Raw genomic sequence first — 22016 nt, 5'->3', positions numbered from 1 at the left:
CTCTCAAGTCTCTCTCTCTCTCTCTCTCTCTCTCTCTCTCTCTCTCTCTCTCTCTCTCTCTCTCTCTCTCTCATTGTCTCTCTCTTTGTCTCTCTCTGTCTGTCTCTGTCTGTCTCTCTCTCTCTCTCTCTCTCTCTCTCTCTCTCTCTCTCTCTCTCTCCCTCTCCCTCTCCCTCTCCCTCTCCCTCTCCCTCTCTCTGTCTCGTTAGGTATTTTTTTGAGACAGTTTCACTGTGTAGCACTGGTTGTCCTGGAACTAGCTCTGTAAACCAGGCTGGCCTTGAACTCAGATCCACCTACCTCTGCCTCCCTTTAATCTCTGCTGGGATTAAAGGTGTGCACTGCCACTGCCATCACCTGACTTAAATATGACTTTATTAATTTAAGAATCTCATACAAATGTTAAGATGAGTGTCTGGTAAGCGCATTTTCATTATGATGTTATTCTTGTATATTTATTTTGTTTCTATTTAGTATTTGTTAACTAATAAGCTAAAGAAACAAAATGCTACCAGTATATAAATTTTTTCCTTCTGTTCTTCATAGACACATATATTTCTAAGTTAGGCCACCAAATTTAGGATTTATTAAGTGTAGTTTTCTTTTGTATTTATTTTTATTTTGGTTTTTCGAGACAGGGTTTCTCTGTGTAGCCCTGGCTGTCCCAGGACTCACTCTGTAGACCAGGCAGGCCTCGAACTCAGAATCCCAAGTGCTGGGATTAAAGGCGTGCGCCACCACCGCCTGACTTGTGTAGTTTTCTAACTTAACAATATTATGTTGTAGATGCGATGAGAAACCAAACCCAAAAAATTCTAAACTGTGCTAAACTGTTAGTATTCAAAGTGACTGCTATCTAGAAGTTGTAATCTTAGTGGTTGGTCTAGATTTTATCATATACGGTTATTAAAAAGATGTAATTGCAACCTATATTTCCCCAAATTAAATATAGGTAAACAATTCAGTGAGTGATTTATATGTCATGTGGTGTGAACATAATTGATTTTTAATGGTGCTTTTATTTTGGTAGCGTTTGCTTCCAACTTAAAGTACAATAACTACTCAGCATAAAAATATTTATGTATGAGATTTGTTATGCTACTAGCCTTTTTCTTACATATCTGATTCCATATGAGTACATATACTTTAACTACTTCCGTATTCATTGTACAGATATAAGATCTTGTCATTTATTGATAACATTTACAACTGATACTATTACAGATATCCTTATATTTGTGAATTCGTAGAATTTCTGCCGTGGGTGAATATGGTCTTAGTAAGAATTGTTAGTTCAAAGAGTGAATATTTCAAATCTTGACACTTTGGCCAGACTGCTTTTTAAAAAGGTTGTACTTACTTATAATCCCTGATAATAGGATTTTCCTTAATTTTGTTGATCTCTTTGCTCCAACCTTTTCTGATGTCTGTACTTTTATAGCCAGTATAACCACAGTTTATTATCGGTCTCTCACTGATTTTATTTCTTATGTGCACTGGCTGACACAGTGCCTGTTACTTGCATGCAAGGAAGCCATGCCTAGTCACCAGCTTTGGCCATGACTCCTTACCCTCCACAGTCCTCGGTGAAGGGCTTTGCTCGGCTGTCTTCCTGGGTTTGTTTTCCAGGAGGGCATCTACAGCATCCTTATTTAACCTGGTGCAAACTGGTTTTTCTGTTGATGATATTTCTCTTTAGTTAAGAAGATGAGGTCTTGCCGGGCAGTGGTGGCGCACGCCTTTAATCCCAGCACTTGGGAGGCAGAGGCCGGTGGATTTCTGAGTTCGAGGCCAGCCTGATCTACAGAGTGAGTTCCAGGACAGCCAGGGCTATACAGAGAAACCCTATCTCGAAAAACCAACAAACCAAAACAGAAGATGAGGTCTTTGCTAAGTTTGACATAAATGACGGTGCCTTTTACTTTTTCTTCTTTTACATATACATAGATTTTTTTTATTAATTATTTTATTTATTTACATCTCAAATGTTGCCCCCCTCCCTGTCTTCCCTCTAAGAGTTCCTCCCCACTTCCCTCCTCCCCTTTGCCTCTGAGAGGGTTTTTTCCTCATTATCCCCTGGGGAGCATCAAGTCTCCACAGGATTAGGTATACCCTCTCCCACTGGTCGGGGGTGGGGTTGGGGGATGTGACTTGGACCAGCTCGTGACATACATAGATTTCTTTTGCTCATTTTCGGGTAGAAAAGTTCTATAACCCCTAAGCAAAACCAGTGTCGTTTCCAGTAATTTATATATGTGTATGTATACTTGCAAATCTTTTAATCCAATATTGTCTTTTTTCCTTTCGGCTTAGATAACCTCAAAATCTCTGACTTTGGCTTGGCCACAGTGTTTCGGCATAATAACCGTGAACGCTTACTGAACAAGATGTGTGGGACTTTACCTTACGTTGCTCCCGAGCTTCTAAAAAGAAAAGAATTTCATGCAGAACCAGTCGATGTTTGGTCCTGTGGAATCGTACTTACTGCAATGTTGGCTGGAGGTACGGCTGTATAATCGATCATGAGAGAACTTCTTTTCTCTGAAAAGTCAGATTTCTTATACCAAAATAAAAGTGAAATAACCCAAAGGAATCTTAACTCTGTAATAGAAAGGTTGTGAGCCCAGCCTGTAATCGTGGGTGCACCTTTCCAGCGCTCTAATAGTTTTATCTTAGTGTTTATAACTCATTGCCTTGGACTGCAGTTACCGAGTGCCATTCAGTGAGTGCATTATATGCAGATTTATTTCATACAGATCACGAAGGCTTGAAGTCTGGGTGGTGAAGTGGCCAGCATGGTCTTTTTCTGAGGGGCCTCTCTCATCCTGCCTTGCAGTTGACCACCTTACTGAGAGGAGAGGCAGACTCTTTAGTGTCTTTATAAGGACCCAAATCTCACTTTTGAGGGCTTTCATACTCATGACCCAGTCACCCCCACAAAGGCCCCACCTCCAAAATCATCCCACTGGGAATGTGAGAGAGAGCGATCCGGCTGCAGCAGCTTGCCCTTTGTTGATCACTGGGGTTGATTTGGCTGGTCTTCCTGGTGAGGCTGTTGTGGCTCAGTTGAAGAGGACAACTTTCCTTGGATAGAGGAGGGTCAGCCTTCAGTCAGGTGCACTGAGTAGCTTCAGTCTCTACTAGATCCTCCAAATAAACTCTCATTATCTTGGGGATGAGGAAAACAAACATTTAACCCATTATAATTTACATCTTATTCTTAACTACTTTGAAACTCGTAACCCAGAGGTTTATTTTCATGAAGTATAACCATTAAATTAAAAATCTCAACACTTCCTTTGGGGTTACTGGAGATTAAACCTAAGGCCTAACACCTGCCAGGCAAAAATTCTGTCATTAAGTTGTATCTCCAGCTTTAATATGTATGATTCCTTTGAACAGAGTAAGTTTCTGTGAAACTAGTGTGAAAACCATATTGAATTACTGTGGGAGAAAATTGTATTCTTTGTATGTATTGTTCATTTTCCTTTTGCATGGTTAGTTTTCCTCAAAATATTTGTTAGATAATTTTATGAACACTCAGAAAACTGCAACTTGTTTTATTTTTAGAATTGCCGTGGGACCAGCCCAGTGATAGCTGTCAGGAGTACTCTGATTGGAAAGAAAAAAAAATCTATCTCAATCCTTGGAAAAAAATTGATTCTGCTCCTCTAGGTAACTGGATTGTTTGAAAGTATTGATTCTGTGGGTAATAGTGTCATGGTAGTTGATTTTTCTTAATCTTCTTTCTTTTTTTTCCCTTCTCCTTGCTGTCATTGTCGTAGTCCTCCTCTTCTTCCTCTTCCTCTTCTTCTTCCTCCTTTCTTCTTTTCTGTCTTCTTTCTTCCTTCTTTTTTCTCCGTAGTTCTTTTAGCTACCTTAGAAAATGTAAGTCAAGACTGAGGGAGGAAACAACTCTAATTGTGTCATTTGGAAATAGCCTTTTAAAAATATCCTGATATATATGCCTATGCTTTCATGAAAAAATATATATAGCAAATGTATTCTATATGTATATTAGTTATAAGTATATGCTTTTGCAAAAGGTAAATCCTATTTCGTAACTCACTTTAGTTTTGATGCTGTGCATTTCCTACATCATTAATTATGGGCCTGGGTCATATTTTTAAAGACACATAATGATCGTACTCATTATGTGGCTGTGTTTACTCTTCTAGTTTAGAGATTTAGGTTTTTCCTTAATTTTACTTTTAGAGAAGAAGTACAATAAGCATCCATGTTACTTGATGCTTGTCTGTCTGTCTGTCTTGATGCTTGTCTATCTTGATGGCTGTGTGCCCTGTATTTGCTGAAAGTTTTTTTCTTCTCCCACAAGCAAGACTGCAGGGATTGTATGTATTTTTTTTTGTAAGTGATATGACTTATTTGACAAATTTACTTTTTTAAGTTTGTATCATTTTTTTCATTTATTCATGCTACTTTGTTGTTGTATTTTGAAACACTGGGCTTCACTGTATCCCTGGCTGGTCTGGAACTCACTATGTAGATTGGACTGGCCTGGAACTCAGTATGTAGACCAAGCTGGCTTGGAACTTAACTATATAATAGACCAGGCTGACTTTCTTATTCAGAGAGATTGGGTCTGCCTCTGCCTACTGAATACTAGGATGAAATGTGTACGTCACTATGCCTGGCAAAAATGAATTCTCTTTAACCAGTAAGACTGTAACTGATGCTGTTTCTTAAATTTTACTTTAAATTTAATATTAATACCAAGTATGTAACTTACTAGCTTTTTAAGTTTTGCTCTGTTTAAGCAATGAAATTTATAGTTTTTCTTAATCCTTTGGGTTTTTTTAAAAATGCATTAACATATTTAACATTTGTTACAGTATTTCTTAGAGTTTATTATTTATTTTAATTTTGCTGTATATTTTAATGTGCAGATGTTTTAAATTTTTCATACCTAAATTCTGGTCATATGTGATTTTTGACCTATATTGCCATGCTTAGAAAGGTCTTTTCTATTATCTCTCTCTTTTTTTTTTTTCTTGGTAAAATTCTATGTGTTCTCATTTGGTGTTTCTGTGGTTTAATTTTTATGTTTGACTGTCATTGACTTTTTTAAGTTTTTTATGTTTTTTATTTTGGGAGACAAGGTCTATGTTAGCCTATGCTGGCCTGAATCTCAGGCTGGATCTGACCATGGCAATCTTCTCAGCCTTCTGAATGCTGGGACTGCAAGCTGAGTCACTTTTCATTCCTGGTTTAAAATAACTGATTTATGTGTGTATTTTTTTTTTTAAGTGTAGGAGTGCTCTTCTGCGTGTATACCTACATGCCAGAAGAGGGCATCAGATCTCTGTATAGATGGTTGTGAGCTACCTACCATGTGGTTGCTGGTAACTGCTGAGCCATCTCACTAGCCTTACATCTTACAAGCCTTACTAGGGTTACATTTTTGATGTTATGATGTGGGGAATTGTATGAGTTCTTTTTAAAATTAATATATATTTCCCAAGCTGGCCTCAAGCATCCTGCCTGTGCCTCTCAACTATTGAGGTTGTAGGCGTATGCCACGTTTCTAGCTTTTATGTCTCTTAAGGTTTGTCTAATCTGCTTTACCTCTTTTACAAATACTGTCTTGTTTTCTTTTCAGCTTTGCTTCATAAAATTCTAGTAGAGAATCCATCAGCAAGGATCACAATCCCAGATATTAAAAAAGATAGATGGTACAACAAACCGCTTAACAGAGGTAAAAAGAAGTACACTCTTTTTTGTTGTTGTTGTTGTTGTTGTAAAACATAGATACTTACGAAATAACAAAACCAGTGTCATAAAGTAACTATGGTCTGTCCAAATGAAGATTTTAATATCTGATAGGAAAAACAAATGTGAAAACTAACTTCATTCATTAACAGCTAAAAAGAGTGCTATATCTCAATGTTTGATGGAATCTAATAAAACAAAGATTTTTTTTTTCTCCCTCATGAGGAAGTGATGTGAAGTCTAAATTTTGAAGATTAAAGGGTGCTAGTTGGTGAAACACGTTAGACTTTGAGCAGAAGCAGCAGCATTTGGACAAATCTTAGATTTTTAGTGGGCCAAGTATATTTGAAGAACTTAAAGGGTCAGTTCAGTATGACACAGACCTTGTGTTTCTTCTTCTTCATTAACCAGTGTTACTCAGGAAATGCTTACTGAGTGAATGGATAGAGATGCAGGGGAGGTTTGAGTTGATTTAGGAAAGGCAGATAGTCAAGTTATAGGAGGGCCTCTCTCGGCTGTGTTTAGGATTTATCCTGGAGCCCATCATCACTAGGACAAGTTTGAGGGGCTTTAAGCAAGAAAATGACAAGACAATGTGTTTGGCTTTAAGTGATCTTTCTGAATACTCTTCCATTACTTTTGATGAGTAGGAAGAGATTAAGTGGGATTCTTACAGTAGTGGTTTAGATGTGAGAAGATGGTAGCTTGGGATACGTTAGTGGCGGTGGCATTGTAGAAAGGTGATGGATTCCAAGAAGTTGAAATGATTGGACTGTTGAGTGCTTAGATTACGATAGTATATGAAAATTTCATGCTGACCCCACCCCCACCCCCGTAGGTGCTCTTCTGGTAACTTGGGAGGAGACTTTGATTTTATGGAGCTGAGTAAGCTCTCCAGGGGAGAGGGAGAGGGAGAGGGAGAGGGAGAGGGAGAGGGAGAGGGAGAGAGAGAGAGAGAGGGGGGGGGGGGGGGGGGGAGAGGGACGGGGAGGGAGAGAGAGAGAGAGAGAGAACACTAAGCTTCAGATACCAATTATGGGGAATTTAAACTGTGTTAAGCTAAGTTTAAGTGGAGAGTGGAAACCAAGAAACAGAAAAAGTACCAAATTGTGGATGGAACATTCGTAGCATGTGAGTTAATGGAGTAGTGGGTGGTATTGATAATTTCAGAAGAGAATAGAAGTTTTGAAATCTTTCTTAGCGAGTGTGAGGAGACAAGTAGTATGAACTGTTGCAGTCTAGCTGAAAGTCTTATTTTGTATTGACTGTCATTCTTTACTGAGTTATTGAAGAAATTTAAAGTTCTAGTTATTGAGCTAGTCTTCTGTTGAACATCATGTTACTCATAAAAGATAGGATTAAAATTGTGGCCTTACTGAAGCATTAGTGTGACATTTCTTTGTTTAAACATATAATTGTTTAAGGAAAAAAGAATGTTTATATTACTTTGCAGTCAGTAAATGGATTTAGATGTACCTTTATTTATTCAAATTGCTAACTGGATTAAATACTTGAATAAAAGATTTGTATTTGTTCTCTTTTTTGTTTTTAGGAGCAAAGAGGCCACGTGCCACTTCAGGTGGTATGTCAGAGTCTTGTAGTGGGTTCTCTAAGCACATTCATTCCAATTTGGACTTTTCTCCCATAAATAGTGGTTCCAGGTAAGACTTACAAAAATTATTGTTATTTATTTATTTATTTATTTATTTATTTATTTATTTATTTTGAGATAGTGTCTTACTAAGTAACCTTGATTGAACTGGAACTGGGTAGCCCACACTGATCTTAAACTTGTATTGATTCTCTTGTGTCTGCCTCCTAAGTGTTGTGATTACAAGTTTGCATCACCATGGATTGGCAGATTAAGTCTGTTTCTTAAATGTCATTATTCCCCATAAAGAATAAAACATGTATATATTTTACTTAATAATGGAAATTTTACCAAAATGAGAATGATCGTGTGGTATAAGAAAATCCTGGTGGGTTTTATTTAAAGACATTTTTAGTCTGACTCTGTACTTATACACACTTACAGTCCCAGGTAACTGCTAATTGGAAGGCTGAGGCAGGAGGATAGACAGTGTCAGGCCAATCTAGGCAACAAGATGCAACCTTGTCTCAAAAAAAAACCAAACAAACACAACAAAGACCAAGTAAATCATTAAAAAGAACGAAGCCACCTTAAAAACAAAGAATTGAAGCCATACTTTTCTTCTTTCTTAATGTCTCAGTGAAGAAAACGTGAAGTTCTCCAGTTCCCAGCCAGAGCCACGGACAGGGCTTTCCTTGTGGGACACTGGTCCCTCGAATGTGGACAAACTGGTACAGGGCATCAGTTTCTCCCAGCCTACGTGTCCTGATCATATGCTTGTAAACAGTCAGTTACTTGGCACCCCTGGATCCTCACAGGTAAGGAGCTCGAGTTTTCAAATAAATAACTGTTGCTTTTTACTGTTGATGTCTTAAATCGTAGGTATATGGAATTAATACTTTTAGTTGATACATATTATTTGGATAAGTAAGAAATAATTAGAGGAGGCCATTATCGGAAGGATGCCTAAGTTAAAGAATTTCAGAGTAATTGCTGTAAACTGTGGTCACACTGGATTTATTTATTCCACTTTCTTCTTTGTTGTGCAGAACCCCTGGCAGCGCTTGGTGAAAAGGATGACACGATTCTTTACTAAATTGGACGCAGACAAATCTTACCAATGCCTGAAGGAGACCTTTGAGAAGTTGGGCTATCAGTGGAAGAAGAGTTGTATGAATCAGGTATTTTTTGTTAGTTTTCGGTATTTCTTTTCCCGTAGAAAATGAAATATTTGAGTAAAAGTTATCAGTGGTCAGTGAACGGTCTAAAAATGTAAGTAATTAATTTGAAAAAGAAACAATTGAAAGTTTTAAGAATTTTTTTTTTTTTTTGTATGTGTTTGTTTCTGTCTGTCTTGTCTTTTTAACAACCCCTAAAGTTAGTATATTATATTAAGCCGTCCGTCCTCGCCTCCATGTCTGGGGTCTTGGTGCTGGCTCTTGGCTCTTTCTCTCACACCAGTCACCTCACCCGAGCTCACTATCATCTTATTGTTGTTCCAGCTTTTCAGCCTCAAGTAACTTCTCCTTTTCTTTCTTGTATTGTTTTTTTGTTTGTTTGTTTTTGTATTTGTTTGAGATGGGTTTCTCTGTGTAACGGAGCCCTGGTTGTTCTGGAACTCATTCTGTAGAGCAGGCTAACCTGGAACTCACAGAGATCTGCTTACTCTGCCTCCTGAGTGCTGGGATTAAAGGTGTGAGCCACCATGCTCATACCTTGTACTGTAATAATCTTGTTTTCTTTCTCATATATATTTGACTGCTTGACTGGCTACAGTATTGGGGATTGAGCCCCCAGGCATTGTCTATGCTGGGCAAATGCCTTGCCACTTAGCTACACCTCCAGTCTTTATTCCTATTCTTTTTGATTGTTTTTTATTTCAATTCTGTGTTGCTAAAATGCCTTCTACTGAAAGTTCACTTAGACTAAAGTTCTAGTTTACAGCTTGGTTTAGATTTGAGAGAGAGATTTCTCTTTTTTGTTAAATTTATTTTTTTAATCTTATACTTATATGTAAAGAGTGTGTCTGTACATGTGTATGTCAGTGTCTGTGGAAGCATCAGATCCTTTGGAACTGGAATCATAGGTGGTTGGGAGCCCCCTGACATGTCCTCTGGAAAAGTGAGTGGCAAGTACTTTTAACCTGAGCCATCCGTCTCTCTAGCCTTGAAATGTGTAGTGTTGTTCATGACACTCTGTTAAACAAAAATTGTTAAGAGTATTTTGTGTTCATGTATATATGTGGCTTGACATGTTTATTGCCTTAGGTCACTGTATCAACAACTGATAGAAGAAACAATAAGTTGATTTTCAAAATAAATTTGGTAGAAATGGATGAGAAGATACTGGTTGACTTCCGGCTTTCTAAGGTATTTTTGATACATTTCATTCATAGTATTTTTCTATGTAGATTTTCTTTTTTTGTTGTTTTGTTTTATACCATGTTTATTATGGAAAATTAAATGCTATTTCATAGACAGATGAAACTTAAAACCTCTGAACACATGTGCTCCAATCAAATGTCATTGATAATGCACTTTCTTTTTTTTTTTTTTTAAATCAAATTGTAATTTTTCCTTATTCACACAGGGTTATAAACACAAAAAGACAGGATGTGGGGAAGGGGATGACGCTGGAGTGTAGGTGTTCAGGGGGAGTACAGATATCTTTCACAACAGACTGGGTGAAGGTTCAGGGGACAGGTCACTATGACTCTGCCTATGATTCACTTGTCCTTATCTAAGTTGGTATTATCTGCCAAGGCTACCTATTTACAAGGTCTATGACTACTCAGGTTGGTAAATTTCCACAAACACTGCCTGTTTACAATAGCTTATAGCCATTCGTTTCAGTGTTTTTTTCACAGAGACCCAAGACTTTGTGTTAGTATGTCAGGCCTACTGCTGATTTTAGGCCTATGGCTGATTTTAGGCCTTCAGTGTGTAAGCAGGGCTGCCTCTGACATCTCCTCCCTTCTCTAAGTATAGAAGGGCTGTGTCGATTCTAATCTTGTGAAGGCGGGGATAGAGGCCTGACCTTGTAATTTAAAGGGACCTTGTAATGGCTCCGGTCCCCCTGTCGTTGTCTAGTGAGGCATGAGAGCCATACCCATCCCGATGTCTTTTTCCTGGAGAGGGGATACGTTTGACATCAACCCCTATGCAGTCAGGCTTGTCCCTCAGGGAACCCAGAGAGATATTTTAAACTTTTATTTAAATTCCCTTGCAGTGCTTAGCCTTGAAGTCTAAGCAAGAATTCAGATCACCTGTCAGAGTGGGTTCTGGGTGGCCCCTCTCTGTTTGGTCTAGGGGCAGAAGTCGACTCATTTAGGTTGGGTGGAGATGGGTATTGGGAACACCCTTGGATAGAGTAACAACCTCATCTTGAGTTTTATGATCCTCCATAGCTAACTTATGATAATGTATCTGAATAGGTTTTGCTACCAAATTATCTATTTGTTGTTTCACAACGTTAGTCAGCCTACTTAAGGCCCAGAGACCAAAAGAAATAAGCAAAAATAACCCAATTAATGGTCCCAAGATGGGAGGAAGTGTGGTTATCAACCATGGAGAGGTTGAAAACTAATTCTTGTACCAGCTTTCATCTTTCTCTTTCTCTCTCTGTCTTTTCTCAGGGCCTTCTCTGACCTTTTTCATGCTCTCTTTAACCGTCCCTGTCTTGTCTATGTAAAGGCAACATTCTTATTTAAGGGCTGTACACAGTCAAGAGCTGTACAGTCTTTTCTATTGTAAAAGAGTAAATCAAGTCCCATAAAGTCCTTTGCAATTTTTGGAGATCTCTTCAGACAGCAAAACAAGGGATTTCTTCAGATTAGTGATGTCAGTATCTAGCTGTTTGATGTCCTTGTCAATGGCCCATCGAAGGTCTGAGTAGTATAAGTCTGGAGGCCAGCATTAGGATTAGAACTTCTAACAGCAGACATCACAGGTGATTCATTTTTACCTGAGATACTGCCCAGATTAGAGCTCCTGGGAGCCCCGCTTCCACCAAGTTTTGTGAGGTTGAGTGCAGAGCTGCCGCCCGGGATCTGCTCTGTGCTCGGGCCCAGACTGGAAGTCGTAGATTTTCAAATGGCTTTATACTTTACATACAGTGGTCCACCCTGCTGCACTATTGCTTTCTGAAGCTTTGTGGGTTGAACACAATTCTGATTAGCATGGTGAATTCTTATACTGTCTTACCCCATTCCCAACTAGGATCTGCATTTTCTTTTTGCCTAGAGTAGATATTTTATGCATATATTTTTGATCATGCTCTATATATTACTTGCCTGTTACATATTTTGGTTTTCATATTAACTGTAGAAGTATTGCATGCCTTTTGTTTTGGGGGTAGCTTTAGTAATGGCTCCAGAGGGTAAGGGCAGTAATGCTGGCAATTTTATTATAGACCATTGTTATAATTGTTCTATTTTGCTACTAACTCTGCTGCTTTTACTATGCTGTATTTACAGACTTAGCTATGTATACATAGGAATGCAGATGATGTATGCCTTGTAAGGTTTCATCCTATGTGGTTTCAGACTTCCATAGAAAGTTTTGGAGTATAGCCACATGAATATAACTAGTTAGTTGGCATTTGTAAATATATTGTAACTCACTTTGTTTTTCATTTATTGTTACAAACATGACTTTTGCTATCATCTGTCTTTCTAAAATATTTTTTGTTTTTTCCTCTCTCTCCCTCTCTTCCCCTCTGCCTCCTGACATTTTCCTTAGTATAAAAATCGAGGGCTAGGGGTGAATGACAGTTTAGAGTGCTTGCTTAGTATGTACAAGCTCTGAGACTGGATGCCTGGCACACATAAAGCCAGACATGGCAATATCTGTCTGTATTCCCAGCACTTAGTAGGTGAGGATCAGAAATTCAACTACTACATGGGACTCTGTTCTACCTAATTTTTTTTTTTTTATAGAATATATAGATAAATGAAAACTAAAAGAAAAATTTAAATTATATCTCCTGACACAATTCATGCTATTTTGGAATACTTAAATTATTTTGATTCATATATAGTACCTATCTTTTAATTTTTATTTTATTTTTTACTTATTCACTTTACATCCCGCTCACTGCCCTCCTCCCAGTCACCCCTCCCCACAATCGTTCCCCTTCCCACCTGAAAGGGGAATCTTCCTCTCCCCTCCTCCTCTGAGAGAGTGGGGAGCCCCCTGGGATTCCTCTGGGAGGCTAGGCATGTCCTCTCCCACTGAGGCCAGATTAGGCAGCTCAGCTAGAAGAGCATACCCCATTTACAGAATGCTTATTTTTTTAAATAAAAGCTATGACATTAAAAAGCTTGTACATTATAACACAATGAACTTCACAGATTTTAAGATTAATATTGTTGTTTTGCTTACCTATTAGTTGTAGTTTAAAGGCCTATTCTGTATTAAACCTAAGCAGTATAACGTCTTGTTTTCTGAGAGTTTATGTGTGACTCTAGAAAAGATTGAGAAGTAATTCATGGTCTGTGTGTAGAAGACTGGTTGGAATAATTCTTTTCTAGATTCCTGGTGTATAATTAAATTATGAAGGTTTCTACTCTAATGAAACCCTTAAATTGTTATAAAATCATGTTCAAACAAGCCAGATTTATATGGAATGCATAAGTAAGCTGGGATCTTGGTGCATACCTGCAATCCAGTGTTCTCAGAAGAACACGCAAAGAAGGACATATTTAAGAGTGTTTGTTTCCCTGACCAGGAATGAGAATGTGCTCTTTTGACACAATCTTTTTTTTTTAATATTTTTAATTTATATTATTCCTAAAATAGGGTGATGGACTAGAGTTCAAGAGACACTTCCTGAAGATCAAGGGGAAACTCAGTGACATCGTGAGCAGCCAGAAGGTCTGGTTTCCTGTCACCTGACGGAGCTGTCAGCTCTGCACATCCCTGGGGATAGAGTGCTGCTATGTGACATTTTTCTTCCTAGAGAAGATTATCCTAGTCTGCAAACTGCAAACCATAGTTGTTGAAGAGTTCTCTTCCCATTACCTACGTATCTTCCAATTCTCGGTGTTTTGTATACAAACACTACTGTATTTTAATTGTATGTAATACTTTGGGGGAAAGGATGGGTCAAATTCATTAGGTATCTCTCCAGCCGTGTTTCAGTTGTCTGGATTTGAAACCAAGTTTTGGGATACACAAGTTTGCCAGCTTTTATACCAATGTAGTATCACTTTGGAAAAATCAAAAGTTTGTTTCATCCCAAGCAAAATACTTCTCTGCCTGTTTAATTGTAAGGATGAATAAACACAGACCGTGTACAGTTGATTGGTTTATGAGTGAGGCCAGCCACAAAAAGTGTATCTTAATGTACGCACTATATTTTCAGCTTGGGTGTATGTGTTGCACAAGGACTCAACTAATTATAGAACTGTTTTTGAGTTACAATGCGTAAAATGGAAGGTTTTCCTCCCAGTATACCTAGTCAAATATAAAGCCTGATTTGTTCCGGTTTTCACGAAGTTGTGCATAAGCTCTCGTGCCTAAGTGACTTTAAAAATGACACACTTAAACAGTTTTTCCTACACTCACAGCCATATCTTAACTACTCTAGTAATAAACTGTTTCCAAAATCAATATCTAACTCTGAACTTACTGGCCACCAGGTTTCTCGATGACACTGACTAAAAGGGAATGGGGGAGTAAGGAGATGCAGGAACTGGCCTGCTCCTTGTTCCTAACCTTGTTTCTCACCGTGTAGACTCTCTAGAACTTTGTTTTGTTCATAAAATTTATATTAAAATATGAGTATATGATTAGGTCCTGTATTCCTTTTTCCAACATTAGTCTGAAGCCCAGAACAGTTAAAATTTTATGGCTAATTTTTTTTTTTCACATGTTGGTGTGTGCTGTGCTCACCCACTTACCTCTCCCCTCCTCAGAAGTAAACTTGAACCTCATCTATTCCGTCTCCTGATTCCCACTGTCATACCACCATGGTTAAAGTCAGCCATCTTGTTAAAAATCCCTCAGTAGTTTCTTTTTCAGAAAAGCTGTCAGAATGGTCCTTTTGAGGTGTGAGTGAGATCCCTGCCCAAGTCCCAGTGTTTATGACTTTTCTTCACACTTATAATCCCAAGTCTCATCTGTGCCCTACAGTTTTATGTCATTGTCATCTTCATCTGATGGTATGCAGTACTGTCTCTGAGCCTGTATCAAGTCCTGATTGCCTCCCGCCATTGGCACCTGCTCACTGAATTGCCTAGGTCTCCACGATTTTGAATATTCTTGTACTTCATATAGGTAGAATTGTATATTTGTCTCTTAGTGTTTGCCTTACTTCATGCAACTATGTTATAACATGTCAGGTTTTATTCCTCGAGGTGATTAATACTTCATAGTATGTGTGTGTGGGGGTGTGTACGTATACCCTTTCATAGGATCATGTATGTTTGGATTGTTGCCACCTTTTGTCGATGTAAATGATACTGATGTGAACACAAATATATCAATACCTGCTCAAGTCTCTGTTTTTAATTTTTTGTGTATATACCCTAAGGAAGAATTGCTATGTCATGTGATAATTGTGATTTTTTTTTTTTTGCTTATAAAATAGAACAATTTATTTAAAATTTGTAACAGTTTGTTTTTTTGAAACATGATCTCACTGTGTAGATCAGACTGGCCTTTGGACTCACTGTCTACCTCAGGCTGTTTCTTTTTCCTCCTTGCCTTCGTCTTCCAAATACTGGGATTACGTAGCGTGCCTAGCCCAACTTGACTTAGACAGGACAACTATATTTACAGCTGCGTTGTCCCTATGTAATTTTATTAATATCAAAATAACTGTATCTTTAAATGTTGTACATACGCTACAGTAAATCTATGTCTTATTTTTTCTTTTCTTTTGAAGCAGGGTTTCATGTAGTCTAGGCTGGCCTTTAACTTGCTGTCCATGAATGGATAGCTTTAAATTCCTCATCTTCCCACCTCTACCTCCTAAATCCAGGGATTACAGATGGATGGTCCCATGCCTCTACCTCCTAAGTGCAGGGATTACAGATGGATGGTCCCACGCCTGCTTTTATGTGGTGGCTCATCTATATCTTCCACATGCTTGTCTTTTACATAATTATTGTAACATTATTTTCGTTGCTGTTGCTGGGGGTTCAACCTAGGGCCACATTCAAGTCATGCAAGCATTTTATTATTGAGCCAGATTTTTTTATTACTAAGCTAGGATTTTTAAGTTATGCCTTTTCAGAGGTATTTGTAGTGTGGGTTTGTTTTTGTTTTTTTAAATACTGCTCTGTAGCATCCTCTCATCCCAAGTTCCAGTGCAATCTGTAGGCATAAAATTTTTGTAGCCTATTAAGGGTTCAACCTCTCCTCTTGCCCACCACCTGCTAGAAGGTAGTGGAAGAGAAAAGTTGTTAGATATGGGGGAAGTGGACCTGTTTAGCGATAGTTCTTTTCGGGGGGTGGGGGGGTTGGGGAGGAGGATGAGCTCCGTCTTCTTTGTCCCCAGTTCAGTCCCATAGCAAACAGGAATCAACAGGTACAGTCCAGTCCTCTCGGCAGGCAGACGCTATGCACGAATCAGCAGCTGTAATTCAATCCTAAAGAGCCAACTGGTCCGAGGCTGCCTGCGGAAGCAGCAAGAGGTCGAGCAGTTCTTCGGTAAGTTTCTTTCAATGGCAGCGTCACCCCAAGTGGAGCTCGACAACATGTAAGGTGAACCAATACACGGAGGGTCGTTAGCATAGAGTAGCGAGGCAGAGCAAACCAAACCAACGCTCTAACTCCTACTGTGTGTGCGATCATGTTTAAGCTCCTTCATCACGTGTCTGTTCACCTGCGTCTGCTTCTCTGCTTCAGGGAAGCATTCTTTCACATGTCTGCTTTAGCAAGATAGTCTTTCACCTGTGTGCCCCAGCAAATCATCATCTGACATAACTGATTTTCCACAGAAACTAGAAAGTTTCCACTTCAGCCATCTTTAGCATTTCTTACATAGCAGGGGTAGTTATAGTCAGCCCCTTTAGCCCACTGTCTGTGAATCTTAATCTTGCTTTCATTTCTAAGGGACAATTCTGTTTCATCAGACACTGAATTTTTAATTGATAGTGTTAAGTCAATTTTTTTTCTTTCATTAATATGACCTTACTGTCTTTTGGCCTACAAAGGTTCTGCTGAGAAATTAACTGATAATCTTTTTTTTTTTTTTAATTTGTTTTTGAGACAGTGGTACTAAGTAGCCCAGGATGACCTGGGCCTCACTGATAGTTCAGGCCTACATTAAACCTACAACTCCTTAGTTTCAGTTTCCCAATGCCAAGGTTACCAGGATGTACTACTGCACCCAGCTAACTGATGACCATACTTAGGATCCTTTCTCTTCAGTGAACTGCTCTGATGCTTTCAAGAGTCCTTTTTCATCTTTAGTTTTTGATAGTCCTGCGATAGTATGTGTCTCAGTCAGTGCTAGAACATCTGACTTGCTGTGAGATCGAGCCTTAAACTGAACCCCCAGAACCCAAAGAAAGAAATAGCTGATTCTTAATTTAAATCTGCTGTTAACTTCTCTAGGACTGATACTGGTTGTTGACACATTGTTTTCCTGATTACTCTCAGTTCTCTGACTGAAACTTGTTGTTCTTTGAACACACTTGGGACCCTTGATTTAAAGTGTTTCTTTAGGGATTGTTCAGAACCGTTTTCTTCTTTCTTAGCATGTCTTTTTTTTTTTTTTTTTTTTGAGACAGGGTTTCTCTGTGTAGTTCTGGCTGTCCTGGAACTCGCTCTGTAGACCACGCTGGCCTCGAACTCAGAGAGAGGAACTCTCTGCCTCCCAAGTGCTGGGATTAAAGGCGTGCGCCACCACCGCCCGGCTTTTAGCATGTCTTACAATCTTTTTTTTTTAAGTTTGGCACTTGGGGCCTGGAGATAGGGCTCTGTGGTTCATTCAGAGCTCTTGCTGCTCTCCTAGAGCGTGCAAATCCAGTTCCCAGCACCCACATTGGGCAGCTCACAGCCACCAACCTGTAAATAGCCCCACGGAATCCAACACACTACTCTGGGCACTCGTCCATCCACACACACATGCATATATACTTACAAAATAATAATAAAAATGTTTTAAAAATAGTTTGTCCTTGAAAAACAAACACTACTCTTTTTTTTGTTTTTGTTTTTTTGTTGTTGTTTTGTTGTTGTTGTTTTTTGGTTTTTCTGTGTAGCCCTGGCTGTCCTGGAACTCACTCTGCAGACCAGGCTGGCCTCGAACTCAGAAATCCGCCTGCCTCTGCCTCCCAAGTGCTGGGATTAAAGGCGTGTGCCACCACCACCTGGCTATTTTTTTTTTTCAGCCTAAATTTGTTGTCAATGGAACCTGTTATTTAGGTGGTGTTTGAAAGGGCCATTTGTGCATATGGTGCATGAGTGTGTGTGTGCGTGCGTGCATGCATGTGTGTGTGTGTGCATTCGTGCATTTGAGTGTGTGTGTTTACATGTTCTGTAACTGATACTGTTTTATTATGTATGCATCATAAGCATACCAAGCTATGCATGGGTGCTCATAGCTATGATCCCAGCACATGGGAGGCTGAGCCAGGAGAATTGCTACGCATTTGAGACCAGCCTGAAGCTATATAGTGAGTTCTAGGTTAGCCCGAACAACAGAGTTAAGATATCCAAAATAATATTAGTCATGATACCAAAGATTTAAAAAGTGGTAAATTATTTTATTGATGTTAAAGCCTGTTGCTTTGGAACTTACACTAAGAGCAGCAGCTGACACTGAACCATCAAACATGTGGAAGTGATGGCTGAAAGGAGATGGAAGACAGTAGGAAGAGAGGAGTGACTTTTGGTCTTGAAAAAACACCCAGATGTTGGTATGAAGACTCACTTCAAGGTCATGCATTCCAAGGTTTTGGAATCCAGCTGTGGTTCCCACTAGCTCTGTAATATTGGTCATTTTGCAATACTGTGGAAAATAAATAAATAAAATTTTATTTCCTTATTTGTCTATACAAATTTGTCTTATTATTAAGAGTGATGCCATCTTTCCTAACTACCTTTCTGACTTTCCTGAGACAAGGAACAACTATACACGTGAAAACACCTTGAGGTGAAGGGCTGTTCTGTGTTGCACCTGCTCCTCATGGCCAAGTAGATGGTCCTCTGAAAATGATTGCAGTATTCTGGACTTCTGCAATGGAATGGAGTATTTTGTAGAGAGAGTCTCTGCTAAGCACCACCTGTCAATAAAAAACTGATGGCCAATGAGCTGAGGCAGGAAGTAGGTGGGACATCGGCAGAAAGGAAGAGGATTCTGGGAAAAAGAGAGCCACAGAGCTGAGGCAGGAAGTAGGTGGGACATTGGCAGAAAGGAAGAGGATTCTGGGAAAAAGAGAGCCACAGAGGATGAGATGAGGTGACAGGTAGAGAAACTCCGCTGAGGAGATGAATGGAGAAGCAGGCTGGGACTGAAGGAGAGGTAACTGACCAAGTGGTAGACTTTAGCAGCAGGAAAGAAGAAAAAAAATAATCAAGAACAAAAAAGTGTAAAGTATACACTGATCCCCCTACACTGACGAGAGCTTTGAGACTGGCTGAGACATGAAAATGTCTCTAGTCCAGATCCTAAGCTAAGCATAGCTAATATGTCTCGCTGGCTCAAGAATAATCAAGGCTTTTGCCATCCTTTCATCTGGCATAGACAGACATTTAAATTGCAGTTTGGTTATGGAGTCCAAACTAACTTAAGAAAGATGCCTGCTCAGAGAGCAAAGAGTCATCTTTAGCTAAACTGCACACTGCACATTTCCATATATATATGTTAATGCAGAAATGTGTATTATGTCTAAAAGTTTTATATGTTCACAGAAAAGAAAAAAAAAAGACAGCTCTGACAAGATTCACCCTCTGCGATGCTGAGATGCTGAGATGCTAAGATACCTATTGTTCCATCATCTCCGACTGCCTTAATAACTGTATCATCAGAACTTGTTTCCAGGATAGCTTCAAAGAAAGCTGCTGACCTCAGATGACCTCAGTTTGTCCAACCTTACAGACTGATCCAGTCAGGACTTAAGCCTGAACTTTCTCAGCATGCAGAGACTGCACAACAACTGTTATAGCTAGTTTTCTTAAGACTGGCCAATATTCCAATTTTCGTGCTCCCTTCCCCCCAAAGAAAAATGCCCCGAATCAACAGGAAGCAATTTTCAGAGAATTATGCCCTATTCCCAAGAGGTGTGGTGGATAGTTTTTTTAAGGGGCGGTAACAAAGTGTAATGGTCTTGGATCAGGGAGGAAACAAAATAGAAAGGTTAGATTCAGGATTTCTCTCTTTTATCCTTTTCTCCTATCTAATATTAGGGAAAAAATAGGGAGAAGGGGTGAAAAGAAAAAAGGGGGAAATAATATAGAAAAAATTAGATTATTGAACCTACTCTTACACCAAAAAGTATTAGCAAGCCAAAAATCTTACATTGATATGAATCTTTGCGTATTGATAAAAATTAAGATTATAGTTGGTTACAATATACATATTATCAAGTCTGTTTAAGGTATTATATCTATGTAATTCTTAAAAATGCAATGTTAAATTCTAGTCCATTTAAAATCTGCTGTTACAAACAGTTTAGGATAATTAAGAAATGCAAACTCATATAAAGTCATATAAACTCATGGTCATGTTAGATACTAGTTTATAACAGAGATATTTCTTTCAAAATTGGATAGTAAATAATTAAAAAAAACAACATAGTCTTTTTTTTTGTTTTGTTTTGTTTGAGACAGGGTTTCTCTGAATAGCCCTGGCTGTCCTGGAACTCACTCTGTAGACCAGGCTAGCCTCGAACTCTCAAACTCAGAAATCCGCCTGCCTCTGCCTCCCAAGTGCTGGGATTAAAGGCGTGCACCACCACCACCCGGCTAAAAAAACAACATAGTCTTAAAGCCTCAGATCCACAGAATATGACATTTAAAGATTTTTATTATTAAGAGATCTTTTTTTGACAAGGAGACAGATCCGTTCTGGCACCGCCCTCATTCTTCAATAAAGATAGAGCACCAAAGAACCTCCTTATGGAGTTTGCTTCAAATGTGATAAACTAGCCACTTGGCAAGAAAATGCCCTTGCCTCAATTGCAGACAGAATACTATCCAAAACGGATAAACACGATACAGGAAAGTCAATTGCTGGGCTTTGCAATGACAAGGGACGCAAGTCTTTCATAATTCCTGCTTCACAAAAACGTCTGTCATATACTGGGCCAGAAGGCTGAAGATGGGTGCTCTAATGGTATACAGTGTGTGGGTGACTGTCCAGGCAGCTAAACAACGTCTGTCATTTCAATAGTTTTGGCAGCTGCTTGGTCTGCACTCAAGTAAGATTTATTCCTTCTCAAGTCTATGATGGGGTTTGAAGACTAGATAGTCTAACAATTAAGTTGCGTTAGAAATAACGTTATGTTAGAAAATGTTTTTAAGTACAGAACTCTAACTCACCAAGGTCAGATAGATAATCGAATACTTTCTCCAAAGTTGCCAAATTCAAATAGACTATTGTAAAGGTAATTTTTTTACCTGATGGTTTTCATAATTGTTAATACTGTATATAATTTATTGATGTAAGAAAAAGCATTTTGTTAGACTAAAAGGGGGAAATGCAGAGAGAATCTCTTATAAGCACCACCTGTCAATAAAGAAGCCGATGGCCAATGAGCTGAGGCAGGAAGTAGGCGGGACATTGGCAGGAAGAGAGGGGATTTTGGGAAATGGTAAGATAAAAGAGTATAGGCCAGCGGTGGCGGTGCTCGCCTTTAATCCCAGCACTTGGGAGGCAGAGGCAGGTGGATTTCTGAGTTCGAGGTCAGCCTGGTCTACAGAGTGAGTTCCAGGACAGCCTGGGCTATACAGAGAAATTCTGTCTCGAAAAACAAAACAAAACAACAACAAACAAACAAAACAAACAAACAAAAAAGATAAAAGAGTAAAACAGACAAGATGGGAGACGGACCAAGGAGACAGAGGTAAACCAGTAGGTAGAAGAACTCAGACGCTAAGGGAGACCCTGAGGAGAAAGGAAGCGGGCTGGAACTGAAGGACAGTTATCTAACCAAGTGATAGACATAGAATAGCTTAAATGGTTCAATAAGTTAAGAGCTAGTCAGGGAATGAACCAAAAATTATGGCCTGGACATTTAATAACTAAGTAGTCTGAGTCATTCCGGGAGCTGGGGCTGGGAAAGGAAAACTTGGAATTTAAAAAATATTTTTACGCCGGGCGGTGGTGGCGCACGCCTTTAATCCCAGCACTTGGGAGGCAGAGGCAGGCGGATTTCTGAGTTCGAGGCCAGCCTGGTCTACAGAGTGAGTTCCAGGACAGCCAGGGCTACACAGAGAAACCCTGTCTCGAAAACCTCCCCCCCCACCAAATTTTTTTTTTTTACAGTATTTTGTTCCCATTATGTTGATAGTGGACAGTGCTGAGTTGTGTGTATTACAAGTAGAAGGAAGGGTGTGGGAGACAATCCTACAATACTGTTTATGCCACTGAAAGATTAATTTGCACTTTGTATTCTCTGTTGTATCCACTCTAGGAGGCCCCCCGTTCAGCTTTTACTGTGCACAACATTCACTTTGGTCATGGACAGAAGCAATAACTTCGAAAACTAGGCTGATGAAAAGCAATCCGATCGAAGCCCGTG

At 39.1% G+C, this 22016-nt stretch overlaps 1 protein-coding gene across 1 annotated transcript in view; it reads left to right on the top strand.

Annotated features, from left to right (window-relative positions):
• Chek1 (checkpoint kinase 1) overlaps window positions 1–14818 on the top strand; it is a 19717-nt gene extending 4899 nt beyond the window's left edge. Inside the window, exons 6-13 of the mRNA XM_028755814.1 lie at window positions 2314–2502; window positions 3571–3675; window positions 5621–5716; window positions 7283–7391; window positions 7962–8139; window positions 8371–8502; window positions 9589–9690; window positions 13120–14818. Coding sequence (XP_028611647.1) covers window positions 2314–2502; window positions 3571–3675; window positions 5621–5716; window positions 7283–7391; window positions 7962–8139; window positions 8371–8502; window positions 9589–9690; window positions 13120–13215 — 1007 coding nt within the window. The 3' untranslated portion in view covers window positions 13216–14818. The remainder of the gene's footprint in view (window positions 1–2313; window positions 2503–3570; window positions 3676–5620; window positions 5717–7282; window positions 7392–7961; window positions 8140–8370; window positions 8503–9588; window positions 9691–13119) is intronic.
• The last annotated feature ends 7198 nt before the right edge of the window (window positions 14819–22016 follow it).

Source organism: Grammomys surdaster, unplaced genomic scaffold (assembly GCF_004785775.1).
Source record: "Grammomys surdaster isolate TR1022 unplaced genomic scaffold, NIH_TR_1.0 126086, whole genome shotgun sequence".
NCBI classification, from domain to species: domain Eukaryota; kingdom Metazoa; phylum Chordata; class Mammalia; order Rodentia; family Muridae; genus Grammomys; species Grammomys surdaster.
Note: the sequence above shows the minus strand (reverse complement) of the source record. Positions and strands in the feature narration are given on the sequence as shown.